The 20352-nt window shown below is 37.1% G+C and overlaps 1 protein-coding gene across 1 annotated transcript in view; it reads right to left on the bottom strand.

The window, feature by feature from the left end:
- The window catches only part of ATP11A (ATPase, class VI, type 11A), a 128006-nt gene that overhangs the window by 51543 nt on the left and 56111 nt on the right, over nt 1-20352 (bottom strand). The window contains exons 2-4 of the mRNA XM_010575632.1: nt 15461-15583; nt 4123-4212; nt 2899-2979 (exon numbers count right to left, since the gene is read on the bottom strand). Of these exons, the coding sequence (XP_010573934.1) occupies nt 2899-2979; nt 4123-4212; nt 15461-15583 (294 nt within the window). The remainder of the gene's footprint in view (nt 1-2898; nt 2980-4122; nt 4213-15460; nt 15584-20352) is intronic.

Genomic DNA, 20352 nt, shown 5'->3' with positions numbered 1-20352 from the left:
GTAAAGAACAGAGAATCTGCAACTTTCCATTCAAAAGGTCCTGCCGTGGGATAAAGATTGGGACTGACAAAGACACCATTGGTTAAGAGATAGAAAATACCACTCATATTCCATAGCATTTTTACATCTAATTCTCTTGAGCATATTTGAAAATTCAATGTAGAACAAAAGTATCACTACCTTGGATACTCTCAAGAGATAATCTGGGAACTCACAGAGTCTTTACAACTTCAGTCTAATTATACTTCCAGGGGCTGGTACGGCTCCTCAAGCAGGTCCCAAAGTCTACACCAGTTGTCGGGAGAAAGACTCAAGGAGGTAGATGGAACTGCAGTACTAGACACAGCTTGTCATAATCCAGCCTTTAGAGGCCGCTACCAAACTACAGTAAGACTCTAAAGTGTAAGATTTTAAATCTTCAGAGTGGGATAGCCACACCAAAAATACCAGCTATTGCATGTATCACAATTTTTGCTCACCAGCAAGAACTGAATTCTACTATAGAATACACTCAGTTGTGTATAGTTGGCACTGTAAAGAAATGGAAACACTGCTCTCTGTAGTTTCGTTGAAAACTCATGAAGAAAAGGTCTACATTTAGCATGACAACCGCGAAGGTAATCAGTTATCCTATTAAGGGACAATCAAAATTTCTCTCTATTCTGGGTCTGGCTGGGATGGAGTTAACTTTCTTCACAGCAGCCCATGTGCTGCTGTGCTTTGTACTTGCGGCTACAAGAGCATTGGTTACACCCCAGTGTTTTGGCTACTGCTGAACAGTGCTTGCACAGCCTCAATGCTTTCTCTCCAACCTCCCCACACACCAGAAAAAGGCCAGTAGGCTGGCAGTGGCCAAGAGGCTGGGAGGGGACACAGCCTGGATGGCAGACCCAAACTGACTAAGGGGATATTCCACCCCATATGACATTGTGCTCAGCAAGAAAAGCTCGGGGAAAGCAGGCAGAAAGGGTCGTTTGTGGTGATAGCATTTGTTCTCCTAAGCAAGCGTTACATGTGCTGAGGCCCTGCTTTCCAAGAAGTGGCTGGACATCTGCCTGCTGATAGGAAGCAGTGAATGAACTGCTTATAACTGCTTATTTTCTTGGCTTGTGTGCATAGCTGTTGCTTTGCCTATCAAAGCGTCACTAACATGATACACAAGTCTCCTCACTTTCCCTCTATTTTCCACAAGACAGGGGAGTGAGCGAGAAGCTGGGTGGGTGTTTGGCTGCTGGCCAGGGTCAACACACCACATCCTCATTTTTGTTAGTCACTGTTTTAATCATCATAGTCCATCATAGGTATGTAAGAAATACAGACACCCCCCACTCTACAAGTTTTGAGCTAAAATGAGGAGCACTCTGACCTAGAAACTGCCTTGATGTTCAGAAGCACAACATGAGAGATCTTTCTTATGCCCACGGAAGGTGTTAATTCCTTCAAGCGGCCCAGCAAAAGATGCTGAAAATCAAGCTGCTTGCATAGATTTTCCTTTCACATTGACATTCCATTCACTGAAATGAAGGAAAGAAATGGCTGGTCTCCGGACCCAGAGATACAGTGAAGACTAATCCTTGAAAGGGAACTCACTGTGCTGCTCAGTTCTTACCCTGATAGCTGTCCTGCAGGAGCAATTATCATTAAATTGGACTGAAGGCAAAAAGCCAAACACGCAACAGAACCACTGTAAAGACCTTTATTTGTTACTGTTACTTTAGGAGCCCAGATTTTTAGAAACTACTCTGTGGCTATGGTACAGTAAATGCAGAAGTGTGTTGTAAGCACCGAATGCAAAGTACTGCTTATAAACTCATTTGCTAGTCCAAATTTAGCAAAATTTTTGATGAATTAACTTAGCAAGGTTTATGCCTTATCAGGTATCCTCTGTCCTCCTGCAGCTGGCCTGAAACTCACAAAGTCAACAAATTCGGCTCTGACTAAATCAACAGAAGGGCAATCACAAGCTCATTCCTCATTCATTCCTGATCCAGACCAAATCTGTAATATCAGAAGCTCTGATAACATACAGATCTGATTGTAATATCCCCATATGAATTAAAACATTCTATATTAATCTGAGATTCCACTAATTTCAATAAGATCCAACCTACATTTAAGTGCTTATGTCAACTGTAGCACTACAGCATTAGGGTAGCAGGTGAAAGACTACCTTAATCTTTTCCTTTTCGTAGTACTAACTTGAAAGTGAAATGGCAAACCTGTACAATTCCATAGCTGTATTATGCAATTTGATTTTGACAGAGCAACTTCGGTTAGGATCTTTTATACCCGATGATGTGGCAAGACCTAATTTCTAAAAAATACTTCAATTTTATGGACTAATTTTCACATCAACAATGAGAGTATACAGTAACATCCGCAGAAAGCACTGCAGCTATCGTTATGAACTATAGATTACAATCAACATATACTGAAGACTTGAACCAAAAAAGTTTTTATTATCTGTTCATACTGTAAAGGCTAAGGTAAGCTCAAAGGTAAGAGAAGATTTATCTTATAAGTTTTTGTAGTTCTTACTAAACTCATTTTCAGTCATTATGGAAAAACATAATAGGATGCAGACAGCTATTTAGAAACAAACAAAAGTCGAAGTGTGCTGAGTTAACACAAAAATGTAAATGATTCCTTGTAACACAAGGACATAAAAATTATGAAAAAATTCAGAAGCTTGTGTTGAATTAGTGAGACATCATCATATAGCGACCAATTCTACTTAAACTACAGAAACAAAAATAAAACTACTCTGTCAGAATTCATCGCAACCATTCTTTAGGCATTGCCTTAAGACAGTCTAACACAAAAAGGCAGGGAAAATTGAAATGCAAAACAAATAATAATGCTCTCTTTAGTTTTACTTTTGCTTGCTAAATTACTTACCTGTTTGATAGCTGTTACGGTGATGACAAATAAAAGTGGAAGTCCACTTGTAACTGGACTAGTAGGTGTATCAATAATTAACTGCAACAAGAGTAACAAATATTTTCTGGTTATATTTTTGTGAACGTAAGCAGTCAATTTTTCAGGCAAGATGTTTCAAGTAATCATTTCACCAATATGTTACAAAGCACCGCAGAACTTTAATTAAAAAGAACAGTACTTTAATACAATTTTAAGAATATACACTATATCAACAAAATTTGAAAAAGTATATGTTATAATAAGATATAATACTGTATTTAGATCACAGTAACATTCAGATGTTAATGCCTAGAAAAATATTTGCCTGCAAGAGTTTAAGTAAGTACCAGACTGGAAAGCTGCAGCTTTGGAGGCAAAATTACTGAGCAGCATTAAAAATTAGCATGGCACTGTTTTTATGTGTTATACAATACAGCTGTCCTTATGCATGCAAGGAGTAAATCTTGAAATATTGAGCTGTGGCTTCCGCAATTACAAACAAAGAGGTAGAATCCAGAGAGGGAGTTCAAATGATAAGAAAACCCAAATTGTCCTGGGAATCTGCATAGCTTTTCTTGCTGTGCAATCTGGTGTGCAAAATAATACAGCTTTTCACCTCACTTAGTAACATTTTATTGTTTAACACATTTAAGTGATTGTGAAAGACACCTAGAAAGCAGCAAACTAAAGCAGCAAAAAAACCTGAGGTAATAATTACAAAACCAAACATTTACGTACCACCCTACGCAAGCGTTGTATAAGCATCTGTATTTCAGGTTCTCTACAGGCTTTGATGACTGCAGTTGGAACATTTCTGCCAAGGCATCATTGTTATAAAAAATAAAGTATTTTGCAAAATCAACAAAAGTTCATCATCAACATAGTTTATAACGATGGTTTTACTGATCTGGATGTTTGTTTATTACAAAACAAAAATAAAAGTTACACTCATTCTTTTCAATTTTATCAAGAGATGTCTTGCCATCAAACCCGTGATGGTGTCAATTTCTCTTTAGGCTAAATTCACATTTAGAACTTGGCAACAAAATAAAACTCTTCTTGCCACATCATCAGTGTAGAAGGCTGTCCAGGCTGAACCATTTACCTCTTCAGTCATCAAAACCAGTGCATTTTTAAACCTTTTTCAACTCCTTTGTTTTTAGGAAGAGTCCAGAAATTTATTGAAAAATGGGGATAGCTTACCTGAACAAGGAAAATGATCAGAAAATAGAAGTTAGCTATTCTTCTGAATTGCTCAAACAAATTTTTCGGTACAAAGTTCCAAAACGTGTACTGCAAACAAATGCACAGATTATCAGTGTTTGTGAGAGAATTATTATTGGCATTCTATGTTCTAAAAAATAAATAAAAATTTCATAATTCACAATTCAAGATTAAATTAGACAAGAAGCAGGAGTATTTTTGATACTTCAATCATTTACTAAAATGGAATCTTAAATGGGCAATCATGTATTTTTGGATTCATATCAATTTTCTGAACTGTGATAATCTTGGTACTAGGGACTGAAATAATTTTTGACTATCGACAATGCTCATTCAGAGATTTAGTTACAGAGCAGTTTATTTAAAGCCACCAATGGATTTTAAAACATCTTAGTCAATTCAAACAGCACTTTTAATTCACTTCTATTTTGTATGCATGACTTGAGGAGGTAGGTGGCACTCTGAGAGTTAACTTTGCAGTCATAGCAAGTTGACCAAATAGAAGTTGTCAGCCCCTCTTCTGTTCCTTGGCTTGGACACAAACATACTTCTCAAAATAAACTATAGCAGTGAATAAGAGTAAGTGGCTGCATATTTCTCTACTGATCTTACAAATTATCTAAAGTTTAGTAAAATGACATAAGAAACAGTATATAAAAGTGCAAACAGAAATGCAAAAACTTCAAAGGAAAAAAATTGTATGAAAGTGAGAGAGAAAGGACCTTACATCATCTAGCCCCTTCCCCTGTCCTGCAGCAGGTTCAACCATACTCTTTTAAACAGCTCACTCTGTAGCTCCAAAAAAAAAACCAAAACCCAAACCCAAACCAAAATAGCAAGGATTGCTTACTGGAACACATGTAAAAACATCAGCTAAAACTGTGTGAAAAGGTGCAAAAAATGGCTCGAGAAAACTAACACTGTGTCATCTTATTATTGAAATTATCATTTGACACATAATAAAATGACAACTCCAATGTAACTTTCATTTCAAAGGAGATGGACTAAGAAGCTTGCTTCTCCTAATTAGTTGCTCTGCTACAAATGCACCTTGTCTCTTCTTGGCAGATTGCACTGATAAACAAATTGTGCCATGAGTTAGACATCTTCCAAATTTGGCCCTGAAAGCAAAGACAGCCAGAGCTCTAGAAGGAAAATACCTCTATTACATCTGCAGATAAAAAGGATCCTTGAGAAGTATGCCTTAGTCATACATGAAACCCCTATAATGTCATCTTTTTACTTGTTGGGAGTAAAGCCTGGACATGTGCAAGACATAGGAATGAAATTTTCTTTTTCTGTTACGTGCCAAAAATCAGTATCTATTCTAAATATGCCCTAAGTAAACACTTATCCTGCTTAATAGTTACCTCAATATTAAATCACCTTTGAGCAAGCCAAAACTCAGGCAGGCATGCATGCAACAGCTGGAAAGTCAAGTGCTCTCATCTTGCAATCAGAATACTTTTCATCAGACTGGAATGCTGCTTGCACTGCCTGCTACCTAGCTACTTGTCTTGGAATTTTGAAAGAGAACGAGTTAGACTTGATTATTTTTCCTTGCACAACAGTCCTGATCGTTCAAAGCTGCTGTTGTGACATATGACAATATAAATTCTATTCTATGATAATAATTTTATATTTTCATCATTAACTTTGATTATAAGGCAAATTAGCTCTGTTTTCTAATCTTATGCATTTATTTTTTGTGAATCTCTGACTGCTGAGAAGGAAAAATGAATAGAGGTTTCAGTAAAAAACTTCTGTTTACGTATTTGTTCAGCTCTTTTGATAGAAAAAGTGGTTTTTTCCATGTTAAAGAGTTTTTTTGATCAATAAAGTTTGATGATCTATACAAGCTCCCAAAATCACCATTCGTAAAATAAAAACGTAATCTCTTATGCAATAACTTCCTGGTTAAATCTCCTAGAGGGTTATTTGACTAAATGTGTGGTGACAGCATATTATTGTCAGACTAGATATTTAAAACATCTGATTGAGGAAGTCAAGTAATTTAGTTAAAACAACAATCTATTGTTGGGTATTCATCTTTACGCTTAGTATCTGATCCTCCTCATGCTCCAACCTCTGTTCACTGCTTTCCCTGTCAAGCAGTGGTCTTTCCCACAGCTCCACCTTCGGTCAGCAACTCTCTTACCTGAATAAATATGAACAACCTGGGAGCAGATCACTTTTATGGTCTGAGAGGTGTTACTTAAAATGGATGCTTCTTTAACACAGAAAACTTCTTAAAACTTTGTTTTCAAACAACCTGACAGACTTTTAGCACTTCATCACACTGGGTTTCAGACATAAAAAGTACACCTTTATTCTGCCCATTCTTCTTCAAAGGAGAAGTAACAATTCTTGAAGGACTTTAGGCAAGAAAGACAGACCACTAAGATGTCTAGACAGACCTCCTCCTGCCCCAGCCATCAGCAGGTCAGAGCAGTATCTACAAATGGATGATTAATGTTTAACCACCATAATAATCACTCCCAGGAGAAACAACAGGGTGGCTGCCACTCAGAACAAGATTTGTCTCATGACTGCATTCAAGGCAGTTTCGCTACCCTAGTTAGGGAGGAACAAAATAAAAATCTGTGAAGACAAGACATTAAAAATGAAGACATTAAACACATCAGACTACTGTGCCCAGACAGAGAGTTAATACCATCTCTCTTCAGATAATTACTAGTCATGTTCTTCGTAAACTCTGAAAAGCAGTTTATGTATATTTAACTACCTTTTTCATTATAACTCACTTAAAGGCAATAAGGTTATCCCAATAGTTACGCACTTGAAGCTTTTACACTGGGGAAGGCTTCACTGATCTTTTTCAATTGCTGCAAAAGACTCAGAGGCCAGAGCACATACGTGCCTTTCGCATACAGGAGGCAATACGTCAGACAGCAGGTAGTAGTTACGTATTCATCCAAAAGATGAACGCGTTGTGCAAACAGATGCATCTGAAGCACTGTGCAAGGAACTGTAAAATCAGTTTGTCTAGAGTCAAAACAGCATAATTCAAGTAGATTTTCTTCCCATTTATAATCGTAATAGCACCTGCAGTGCTGGTGTATGTGCTTAGACTACTTATGCACACCTCTGCAGTATTCCTGCTCATGCCCCTGCTCCATCTCACCAATCCTTGCATCCTAATGCTGTGTTGCCTCCAGCTCCAACACCTCCAGTCCCATGAATTCAAAAATATAAAGTAGGGTCTTAACCATAGTTTAATTTTTTTGAACACTGTATTTTGACCTTTTCATTTGATACCTCTATACCAGAATTCTGGCTCACATTTCAAGCTTCTCTTTCTATCTTAAGAGGCAGATATTTTCTTAAGTAAAAAGGAGAGTTTCTTAAGAGTAATCACTTGACATGAAAAGCTGGAGCTGTAAGAAGAAAGCACTCCACATTGCATTATTGAGTTCGGTCAACACCTCAGTTTCTTACAGCTTATTTGTTTTAAATAGTCACCATCTCTTTTCTAACCTGTTCTAATTTCACTCCTTTCCCTCAACCTTTTCAACTGTTTCTTGTAAATGCTTAAAACTATTCTGACCAAAATATCTATGTTGTTTCTGCAAAATAGAGCCCATCTTGCGGATAATAAATTCAGGGAAGAACAGATAAAAGCTGAACTGATTCTGACTGAATCTTGCAGTCACATCTAAGCTTTTCAATGTTTTTCTTTTAACAGATCAAGACACATAGACAAAACTTGAACATGTCCATTATGGCTTCAGTATTTTTAATATGCAGATTTTTATAGTACCTATCAATTACCAAGAGACAATACATTATTAAAGCTGCCAGCTTAACAACTGGACTGTATGTGTGCATACACATATATGCACATAACATTTTATATCTAATACCTTACATATTATTATGCTATTGAAACAACCCCAGTATTACAAATGTCACATATATATAGTTATCCCCCTTCAACAGAGTAGCTGAAAAAGGTCTGATCAAAAAAGTTTGACAATTTCTTTAAAATTAGTTTTACTTATCAGTGTTACTTTTTTTTGAAACACAATTTGTCTAACTATTATAGAGTAGAGAACTGGCACAGAAAACTATAGTAAAGGGTGTGAAAAAAGGAAATCAATAATTAGCTGAAATCCTAAGAACCAAGTCAAGAGTATGGCTTGTCTATCTCAAATGACTTGCTTATAACCACATAGGAAGTTTGTAGCAGAACTGATCTGTGTTCTTTGATTTATTAAGTCAGTCTCCACTCTAACTTCTTCAAGCAAAAAACTTCAGACTTCCATGATTATATACGACTCAAAATTGGAATAGTAATATCCATGAAATTTTGAAAAGCACTTTGCAATGTTTAGGACAATTTGGAATGAATGTAGAAATACACAATTAACTATATTTTAATGAAAGCATCAACATGCGCGCCACCTGCACAGTGTTTATCACTCCTTTGAGGGAGAGACCCCTGTTTCTCTACACCACATGATGTAGGGTGGTTCACATCACAGGGATCACTGTAAGCTCCGTTACACGTAGGGCTTTGGCATGCAACTAAGAGCCACTTGTACACTCAGAGAGAGTGCAAAAATGAAACTGATTTGGGGAAATCAGTTCAAATGGTGCCTACATATTTGAATGAACAAGCATACATATTTTGTCATAGGGTTCCTTAAAAATAGTTGCTGATAAAACAGGATTTCTACTACAAAGAAAGAAACCTAATCTGTAGTAGTCCTTGTTCAGCAGCTCTCAATCTTATCGAACAGGGGCTATGTCTCCAGGAACTCCTCTGACAAAGACATCCCCCAGCATCTGGAAGATTAACTAATTAAAATGAAAAAAAGAAAAAAAGCTTACAGCAAGGATGACTGACTGAAGAAAGAAGTCGCTGAGAACATTAGGAAAACAGAAGAAAGTGTGAGAGAGTGTGTGCTAGAGTGAGCAAGCTGCACTTTCTCATACATAAAGTGAGGAGAATTACATCTGTCCTCCCTGGTGTTGTGTTTGGACCTGCTTGCTTACCTTCCTTTCCTCCACTTCTCTCTCCCTACATGCAGACTCCACACTGATATAAAAAACTTAAAAGCTCTGTTAGGGGCAGTATCAGCAGAGAATAAAAGATCGCTGTTATCCCTGGGCTGAGTCAGGGGAACGGTAGATGGCTTCTCCTGGGAACACAAGGCAGGCTGCAGACAGCCTTTGCCCTGAAAATCCCACCCCGAGAAGGATCAAGAGCTAACAGCTCTTCCTTGCTCTCTCTAGGCACTGGCAGCTATCCACAGAAGGAAATTGTATTATCAAGCCTGGAAGGAGAATTGCACACTCAGGCACTTCCCAATCCCATCCCAGGTATTGCTGTCCCTGAGCTGGCACCAGACAGAGTCCAACTGGTTCAGAAGCAGTTGAGATTGACTGCCGATCAAGCCCATTTACTCTTCATTGCTAACAGCTCCTGCCTTTTGGCATGGATGGGCAAACCTGACTATTTAACCCTTACAGCACTGGATCTGACCTTCTGCATCAGCCAGTATAGCTGTGAGTCAGTAGATTACCTGGGCACAAGCTGGGAGCTCTGTGTTACGGCTGCTTTTAGAGCAGTGTGTTCACACTAAAAGGCACACGCAACATTCCCTGCATTAGTAGCTGTCCCATATGCATTTGTATCTACACATCCTCCCTGCCCCCCTATGGCATACTACACATAAATATTTATCAGCTTCACAAACACATGACCATGCTGTTTCCCCATGGGCTTTGGATGCTTTTTTGACTTTCAAATATCATTGCTTAGGGCTGTGTTTGAACTCATCTTGAAACTGCTATGTCATGGCCCTAGAGAGGCCAGACAAATCCTTCCAGTTACGAAGGAGAGGTGTGGGACAGTCTACGTCTCTACTGGGTTCCAAGTGGCTCATGGTAGTAGAAGCATTTTAATATTTCCTTTAGCCTGAGTATTAACATTTCTTCTAAACATGGCAACAAAATGAGAAATCAGAGCCCCCACCAGACCTTGTGTTTTTATAATGACACTACAAGTGAGTGCTGCAGGGAAGAGGTATAGCACAAGGGCATGAATTTCTGCTGGAAGAAACATTTCAACAACATCCACTGAAACATGTCAGAATTACTGAACTTTAACTAGTCACTGTGATTGAGATTACTCAAAATTAATCAGATTAGCACTGAAGGCAGCTAAGGTTCCCCTTGCAATTTACAGGATTCTCAACATGCAGCATTATTATTTCAGGCCATTATCATACAAATCAGTGTTTGGATTAGTATGTGATGATAAGTCCCAAGGAAACATGCAGACAACAGAAGACAGTATTATTTGTGAAACAAAACCAGCAGCACTTCTGGCCCATGAATAGAGTTGTACACCATTTCCAAGTTAATAGTACTGTTTTGCCATCTAAGTTCACCTTATTGTTTTTTATAGGAAGAACAGGAAATAAAACTAGAGTACAAGCCAGTATCTCATAATTTCATATCATAAATTAATTTGAATGAAATCTCTTCTACTTAAGGGCAAATTCTTCAAGTAACAGTTCTGCATCCACTATAGATTCAATCTTGCATTTCACTTAAGAGTCATATCCTGCTACTCTTCAGTATCATCTTCGGGGAGCTTAGGCCCCACTGCTTCCAGTTATGTTAGCAACCCAGGCACAAGTGGTTTTTTGTAGCTGTAAAAATTTCTCTTTATGAAACTATGACAGCAAAAGTTTGCAGCTAGACAGGATCATCAAGGCAAAATACTATGTATTGATTACCCACAGACTGAAAAGAAGAATAAAAGACTGCAAGTTTCTCTAACCCAGCTTTCTCTATGGGGGGCATGGGGGAAAAAAAAAAAAAAAAAAAGGAAATCAGCCCCCCTGCAAAACTTCCCTGGGGTTTCTAAGTTTGTCAGCTGTCTGACACACTGGGAGGTCTCTGATCTCTCATTCAACAGGCTATTCCTATCCTGGCATCTCTGAAATTTTTGGTTCTTTCTTGTGGTTCATTCTTTAGGTTGTCTGTCAAAAGCAGTAAGCAGCTGTAATTAAACATGTTCTTACAGAACTCCATATTATTGCATCAAAAAAGACTTTATTTTCTACACGACTTTCCCCTCTGTTCCAGAGACAAATGTACATATCCAATTAGCCTTCAGTTCATTGATTCAGCTAGAACAGGAGATGTAAATCCCTACTTTGTCTACAAATGAATGAGATCCTTGAAGAAGAGCAGGTCTATAAAGATATTGGATCAACATCAGGAAAAGGAATTTGAATGTTAAAAATTATTAACAAATGAATAAAGACCCCAAAACATCAATATGCCACTGTATAAATCCATAGTTTGCCTATACATTGAATGCTCTATGCATTTTCCCATCTTAAAAACTCTGTATCTGGCTTGGGAAAAGGTACAGCCCAAATCCGAGCAAAGGTATGAACTAGCTTCCATGCAAGCAATTATTGAACAGATTAAGGTTATTCAGCCTGGAAAGGAATATGGTGGAAGATTACTAACAGCATCAAGGAGATAAACAGGGGATAACAGTTGTTCTCAGATTCAAGGACTTGGAACATGAACTGAAATTATTAAGTAGGAGTTTCAAAATGAAGGTTCATAGTTTCATTTGACAAACATTTCTACAGTTTAACTGTGCCTTAACTATGTATTCTGAAAATTTACATGGGCTCAAAAAGTATTTAAGAAATTCACGGAGGAGCAATCCATTGACGACTTATTAAACACAAAATCACCACTTTTGGCTCACAAATGGCTAAGTCACAGATCAGGAAATACTAAGAGAGCATTCAGGGGAAGTATCGCTCTATGCTTACTTGTTCTTGCATTCTTCCCTAGGCAGCTGCTGCTGGTGACAACATACTGTGCCAGATGGACCTTTGGCAATTCTTAGCTGGTCAGGCACATCCACATACTACTACACATGTACAGATAACGCTGTTTAGCATACTGATTGGGATACTGCTGGCACAAAAATATGAAGCTTGGACCTTAAAGAAGTTTCATATTATTTTGTAATTTATCAGTCTTTAAAAAAAAAAAACAACAAAACTTTTTGTTATTGTTTCACAAGAAGGAAAAAAGTTGTTTCCCACCAAGTTCTGTTAACTGTTACTGCTGCATAGTTTAACTTACTTTCCTTTTGACATAGCAGTTCTGCTAATCAGTAATAGTTCCAAAATAGTTCCAAATAATAGTAATAGTAAATAGTTCCAAAACGTGAATAATTTTTAAAGAAAAAAAGCAAGAAACCTCTCCGCCAATTAAAGTACTTTTTCCTTCTACTCATTTGAAACATTAGGATTTTCTACCAGCTGATATTTTGCCATGCTGCATCACTGTCATATGATAAATTCAATCAAGGGCACACAATAGCTACTTTAAAGGCTAACACCCTGGGCAGCTGAAGTAGCTAAAAGTTAGATCAACATAAGGATCTGCCTTGCAAAAGTCACTGCCTCCAGAACATAAGCAAACTGCATGCACAATCCAAAAGACATAAATTTTTGCCTTTTATTATTTCAACACAGCCTTTTTGTACTGCTTTGTTAAATTCATAGGTGAATTAACACATCAAATCGAAAGAGCATTTTTGTCTGACCAAGGCCTGTCTAGGTATCATTTTTCACAACCAGGAATATGTCATTAAGCAGACAGAGCATTAACCACATTCCACAGTGCACTGCAATATACAAGAAATACCCTTCTGTACTGGAATCAAATTATTATCTTGCTGACACCAGGAAACCTCTGGTGAAGCACAGTAAAGTTTACCTTTGGAAGGAAATAATATGAACCTTAGGCTTTCCTAGGTATTTCAAGCTGACATCTTTTTTCAGGGCTTTATGACAGGACATTTGTTAGTACAGCAACATACAGATAGTCTAATTGATGAGGTTTCCTCATGGTTTTAAACTACGCTTTTTAGAAATTCAGTTTGTCTTAAATTGGTAAATTCCGTACTTGGAAATTCAGAGTTCCTCATCCTTGAAGAGCAATCATATACTTTCTTATATAAGCATTAAAGACCTCTAAAAGCACAGCTGAAAGTTACTGTCTGTCTTACTGATGAAAGACGAAGGAAATATCCTTCATGGTTGATGTAACGTTATACAGTGTACTTGCATGCCTGTATCTTTATTTTACTCTAACAATTATGGATTTCCCATCTTAATTTTGTACATGTGATCATTTTTCAGGAAGCTTACGTCTGTGTTTCCTAGGCTGGTAGGTGCCTCTCCAGAGCGTTCATAAGGGAGCAAGTGACAAGGACAAAGTGAAAGGTTAAGAGCTAGTTAGCTTACAGAACCAGAATGAATACAAGTCAAGTCAAGATGGTGCTTTACCCAGGCTGTTTGGGATGGAGCATGTAAATAACGGTTTAATTGAAAGGAACAGTACAGACAAGACAGCATGGGAAGTTCTCATATAAAGACAACTATCATTAAAACTGAGCCTTCAGCAGTCTAAGGAACTGTTCAATATTACAAAGCATTTATGTGAACTCTGTTCCCTCCTGAAATATCACCACTGTATTTACTTTCACAAAGACTTGTGTTTTACTTTTTAACTGTGAGAATTTTAATCAATAAACAGAAAATTTGAGGAATGTTGTATCTATAAAAAAATTATTTCTACTAATAAGCTTTTGTTTATGGAAAACTGTTTACAGATACAGTTTTCAACTAAAGAGTTTAACATTTAAAACATTTAACTGAACAGGCTTTATATCCAAATAAAAACATACTGAAGTCTCTTTCCTGAACTAGTTGAAGTCATACATATTCACTAATTGCTGGAAGGGATCCTCAGCTCAATCCAGATTTAAGTCATACTTAAAAATCTCACTCTGCAAAGCATGGTAACTTGAAACTTCCACTAATTTGATCATCACAAAAAGATGTCAAACATCTTGCAGAATTGAGTAGGATGTTTTTATTTCAAAAAGTATCAGCATTAACTTCAATTGCTTTATTCACATGTCTCAGATGAGATGTATGAGATAAAAAAATTTTTAAAAGTGTCACAGGAGTACAACGATTTGCATAAAATTTATTTACTCCTCAATAATCCAAAAGGCTATACAAATTAGCGTGTAGGGCACAGGATTTCCCACTGCATTAGTTTGACTGTATCCCATCTGGATTATTTACTGCATTACCTTTTAAATGTTCCATCTAATTAAAGATGCCTAGATACTATGCTGTTTGTTATTATACTGTCTTTGAATGATGTACAGAAAGAAGGTAGTAAAAATATTAAAGGTAGTAAAATACAGAATTTCACAAAAAGTTAGACACAGTTTAAGAATTAAAGTGTGGATTTTATTATAGCTTTGCCATTATATTAGTGGATGGCACGTGTTCAGATCCACAAAAGGTAAGCACTCAGTTCCTTGAGATCACAATGCTACTAAGGTTCTTAAAATGAGTCTGTGGATCCGAGCCACTGTTTAAACAGAAATTTTCCCAGTAGAGGAGCTATTCTTTCAAATTCATTATTTTGTAATTGGTTGAAGGTGTGTGCTCATGAAGATTAAAATCTAAGCACATTAAAAACTTGAAGTTCTTGGGGTGTTAGCCATACAATAAGCTGCAAATGTTCAGTCTTACATGCCATTGCAGTACAAACCTTTGGCTAAAGCAAGCCAGCCAGTCTAAATAGGTGGAGAGTACCAACAACCCAACTGCTCACAGAAAGCTGCTGAAGCTTATGGAAAGATTTACTAGTTAAAGTGAGGGATAACTGGAAGGTTTCTAAAGGGCACAAATGTATCACAATAACAAGAGTTTACGAATGATTCACATGTACCCATATAACAAAGAATATTATTTCTATGCGGTTTTGTCAATATGAGCTTTTGAAGGGAATGGCACTGTTATTGTGGAGATAGCTTCATTTGTTGAGCGCTTACATTGATCATACTATTTCTAGTACTTTGAGATATTGCTTTAGATTACAAAGGATGCAGTCTTCCCTTGGGAAGATTTTCTTTAGTCCAGGGTTGCCCCAAATGAAAATTGCTTGCTTACTCCTTTGTGGAAAAGCACAGTATAACTCTAAGACTTTACTATGTACTACAGTAAACACTGGAGAAGTCATTTTATTCCTGTTCACGTTAGAGGCAATTTGGCAATTAGTTTTTATGGAAGAAACTTGATACCTTCATTTTACCTTTGCCAGTCATGGTAAAGGAGAAAGATGTAGGAATTATAGGAAGAAAATCTTGAAGGAAATAAATGAACGCACAAAGAATGACTTAAGCTGATTTATGTAGATGAATGAAAGAAAATAGTACTACCTTTGATGAGACTATTCGGTTATCTGGAAATCTCTGTGGAATGTATGCTTCAGTGCCTGGAGGTGGTTCACGATGCCCAACATAAATAGTCCGACTGTCCACCCAATTCTCTTCTCCAGCACACTATGGGGGGAAAAACAATCATGTCAGTTCACTCATTATTTCTGCAGTAAGACGAGTCACACACCGAATTAACTAATCACATGTCCGATCATCAACACATACATATCCATAAGCGCGTGACCCCTCACACTTCTCTGTATAATCTCAAGACCACTAAAACTAAGTCAATTGCCAAAACCCTGCCTCAATTGCACTGCACTTTCCCTTCGGACAGGCTGAGAGAGTTGGGGTTGTTCAGCCTGCAGAAGAGAAGGCTCCAGGGAGACCTTAGAGGAGCTTTCCAGTAGTTAAAGGGGACCTACAAGAAAGCCAGAGAGGGACTACTCAGAAGGGCATATAGTGATAGGACAAGGGGTAACGGCTTTAAACCGAAAGAGGGAAGATTCAGGTTAGATGTAAGGAAGAAATTCTTTCCTCCAAGGGTGGTGAGGCGCTGGAACAGGTTGCCCAGAGAAGCTGTGGATGCCCCATCCCTGGCAGTGTTCAAGGTTGGATGGGGCTTGGAGCAACCTGATCTAGTGGAAGGTGTCCCTGCCCGTGGAGGGGCAGGTGGAACTAGATGATCTTTAAGGTCCCTTCCAACCCAAACCATTCTGTGATTCTACGAATAAAAGGGAATCCATGAAAACTACTATTCTGACTTTTTTGTTTTCTAACTGAAAGAAGAAAAATGGCTTAAGATTCTCTCAGTCAAATTAGATATTTAGTAAGTGTTTACGCAGTTACTACTCATTTTACCACTGATAAGAGTCAGTGGTAATAAAAACGTTTATATATATATAACAAATTCATCTCATTTTTAAGCCATAGCCAGCCATAACTTGATATTTTATTTGAAGCAAAGTGAAAGTCTGTGTTCTCTGAAATACTAGTAATAACAGTTTTCCCAGACACAAACAAGCTTAGGGACTCTTAGATTGCCAGGAAAAGACCTCAGCTTTTCAACTCAGATCCCTTGATCTTTAATGAAAGCTGTGTCTGCAAGTAGAAGAAAAAAGTAGGTGAGCCAAAGTAAAATGTTCATATATTCACATCACGAAATTCCACCACAGATACAAATTGTCCAAAATCAGCACTTTTATGCTGTCAATTCACTGTAAAAAAAAAAGTACAAATCACTGTAGAAAAGTATTTACGTAAAAACAGAAGAATCAAATTTTTTTTATTATTTCAAAATATTTTTTTAGGGACTTGGATTACAAAATGCTCATCCCTTAGTCAACAGTCTTCTATTTTTCATATGGTAGATGGGAATTAATTTCTCAAGTACAGAACACATTCCTAATACTTTGTCCCACATAGAGAAGCCCAGGCATCAGCTCTTTTAACATCATCATTAGGTCAAGTCAGGAGTAATTTAAATATTAAAATATGTAATCAGTTTAAACTCAAAAACTCTGCTTTATGTTGTAATGATGCATTTACATATACTTCCATTAAGTATGTTACAGAAAACAAGCTTCCATATACCTTCAACAGCTACATCTATTTAGTATATTAAGTATGTCCTCAAAGTGCTCCTGGGCACTGGTGCTTGATTGTCTGTCTCTAAGGGCAAACTGTCAGACAGATACTTAGCAAACTAAAACCAAACAAATACCAGGAGCAGTTTGGTAGTTAACACAGCCAAAGCATCACTCCCCAAAACAGCTGCATGGAGCTGTGCAGTTCTTGAAAATAAAAGAGTTTAATCACATAGACGTGGTATCTTCTTTTCTAGCTAGTCTTGCTGTCAATAGTTCTGGGCCCACTTACTTTACCAGTACAGACATGGTTAATAAGTCTAAAATAAAATTTAGTTCTCAAACTTAAAAAAACATTCACCCTAATATTTCCTTCATTGGTTCGTTTCTGTATGATTATTCCACTGCCTTAAGTGCAACATAGGCAAAGAACAAACATTCAACATAAATTATTGTTGAAATATACATATAAAATCTTGCAATACTCTGAAAACCTGGAGCAGTTAAGCTTATAAAATAATTACCTATGCAACATGCATGACTTTCTTGGGGGTGGGCAAGAACATCAAAACTAGCGAAAGAAAGCCTATTGAACTCAGACTACCTACCACAAAATAGCTGAGTAGTCATGACGTAAAATGTAAAGTGAAGAGGCCTAAAAAAAAGCAATTTCCGCTGTCCGAGACATTTATACTAGAACTAATTAAATTCTTGCACATTACAGGAAAATGAAGGCGTTATGTTCAGAAGCTACCAAAGGCCAAAATTACAAAACTAGGCATAAAACTAAAAATAAAAGTAACCCCAAAGTTCTTAGCCATTTTAATATGTTATTCAATCTTCAATAACTTGAAAGGGTCACTTTATTATATGAAAACAAACTACTTAAGGAAGTAAAAGCAACAGCCATTCATAAGACATGCCAATAGCACACCTTATGCTAAACTCCGTGACTATCCCTGACTCAGTGGGAGTACGCGTACAACATTTCTCACATGTCAGATCCCTCCAGTATGGGCCTCAAATTAGGACGTGGGTTAGTTTAAAAATTACACTGATTTTCCAGTCAGACAACTCATCCCATATCACTGATAGGACTTGTCACAACTCAAAAGCAAACTGCCATTCAGCCTGCTTCTGAAGATCAGGTAGGATTCTTTCAGCAAGCCAAAATATTTTGGAAGGAAGTAAAGCAATGAAAATGTTTCCATATTCCACCTTCCTTCTATGCCAAGAACAAAATGTGGTAACTGTTATCATTTTATTGAAACACAATATACTTTACCTTGTCAGTGCACTTGAATGTACAATGCACACAGATGATTTATTGACACTTGTGCCAAGTAATATTCCTAGAAATGCAAGAGTGTGAGATATTCCCGAGCAGTAGATTAAATTGTACAGTGTTTATTAATTTTTCATTAGGAAGGACATTCCAGACATAAAAGCAACACAAAGATTACTCCTGATACACTCAAGTGCCTGCCTGAGTTCAGAGACGGTCGTATAAAGGGCTAATGGGAATTCAGCACGTGCCTTTGAACATCGAGAAGAAATCCCTCAGCTTCTCCTTCCCTCTACGCAGGCCCAGCCTGACAATTCATCTCTTATATTTATTATGAACCACTCTAAGACAGCTCGACAAGGGTATTATTAGTTAAAAAAAAAAAGTGGGTTTTTTTTAAGTTTCACAGCATAAACTTATCTTTATCATGATGCAGTTAAAGAAGTCCCCTGTGAAATTACCTATCGAGCTAGGAGTACAAGACAGAGCTCTAAACAGCATTCTCCTGAATTACTACCAGTTTTTAAAAGTCCAATGGCCCTGGAGTATTGCGTTAACACCAAGTAAACCAACTTAATGTCACAACTTCGAATTTGTATCCCTAAAGAAAGGCTCTATAAAATTTACTTTAAGAATGGATATAAAATCAAGACAATCTCTTCTGTTAGCTTAATTGGATCTGGTTTTATCATGAATTGATAAATTCATCACAAAAGTACAAAACAATATCTAACTTATTTTTTACTATCTGCTAGCACAGAACATTATATATATATAAAAATAGATAATAGAAATTAAATGCACTTTACTAACTTAATTCAACAGCTTCAAAACCCCAAAACATTCACAGTTCAAGCATAAAAATTTAGCAGGGAAAAGGAAAGGCTATGTTTTTCAGTGTTGTAAGAGTGCAATGCAAAAAGTAGCATGCATTATTCAGTACGACCACAAGGAAACTCACTTGCATGAAGCAGAGAAAGATGCTTTTAGGTAAACAGCACTGTAAGTCAGGACACACGCCACAAAAAAAATCAAAAACACACCGACTGAATGTCTGGTAATGCTAACCTACAAAGCCAAACACATTGATCCAACATTTCTTTTAATGTTCAGGTATTGCACATGAGAGATTATTTACAGAATGACACAAGGGTAACTGAAAAAAGCAATCTGATGCTGCTGCCAGAGCAATGAACTACATTCACTTCTTTTTTTTCCAGTTCTATTACTTAAACCCATTAAGGATATGTCCAAGAAACCATAAATAAACCTTAGCATTATCTGCTTCTATTTATAGTCTAAAGCTCAATGTACCGAGACCTAGTTTTATTGGCACATCAATGAAGAAGCATTACTTAGCTTTTACTCCTTCAAGCAGGGTCAGCAATACAGAACGCAAAGACCAGCAAAAGACTAAATCATCTTTACATAACACTAAATAGAGCCAGTTAACAGGATTATACCTTAATGCATGTATGAGATCAAATACTCATGCAGTATACTTGTTTTTCTGAATCAAACTGAAACTAGCTTGAGATTCACCTTCATGCTACTCTGCTAATTTTTACCTAAATTTAATAAAAATATATTATCTGAAAAGACAAGGGGGTTAGTATTCAACAGGTGACAGTAAAAGGATGATAGGAAGATGCTAGCAGTAGCTCCTAGAAAAGTAACTGACCTTGAAAGACTCCAAGTCTTGACATTTTCCGACTCTCCACTTGAACTAGTAATTTGGGCTTAATTAGTAGCAACAATCTTCAGTTCAAAATTATATTCTCTCTCCAAATAATGTAAACACAAACACTACTAAAATAAGTTAACATGCATTAAGTACAGCTGAAAACTCAGCTAAATCTGCCCTGGCCAGGCTGTGAGTACACTTTATTGAACAATATTCTCTCCTACTTTTTTGCTAAATGCTTTCTCAGAGAGTCATAAATGGACAGCGTACACTAACCACAATTTTGACAGCAATGAATTCTCAGCATCAGCTATAGCCTTGTTCACCCAGGTTCATA

The sequence above is a fragment of the Haliaeetus leucocephalus genome, unplaced genomic scaffold (genome assembly GCF_000737465.1).
Source record: "Haliaeetus leucocephalus isolate CR32 unplaced genomic scaffold, Haliaeetus_leucocephalus-4.0 Scaffold495, whole genome shotgun sequence".
Classification (NCBI taxonomy): domain Eukaryota; kingdom Metazoa; phylum Chordata; class Aves; order Accipitriformes; family Accipitridae; genus Haliaeetus; species Haliaeetus leucocephalus.
The sequence above is the reverse complement of the archived record's forward strand: the minus strand, read 5'-3'. Positions and strand labels throughout refer to the sequence as shown.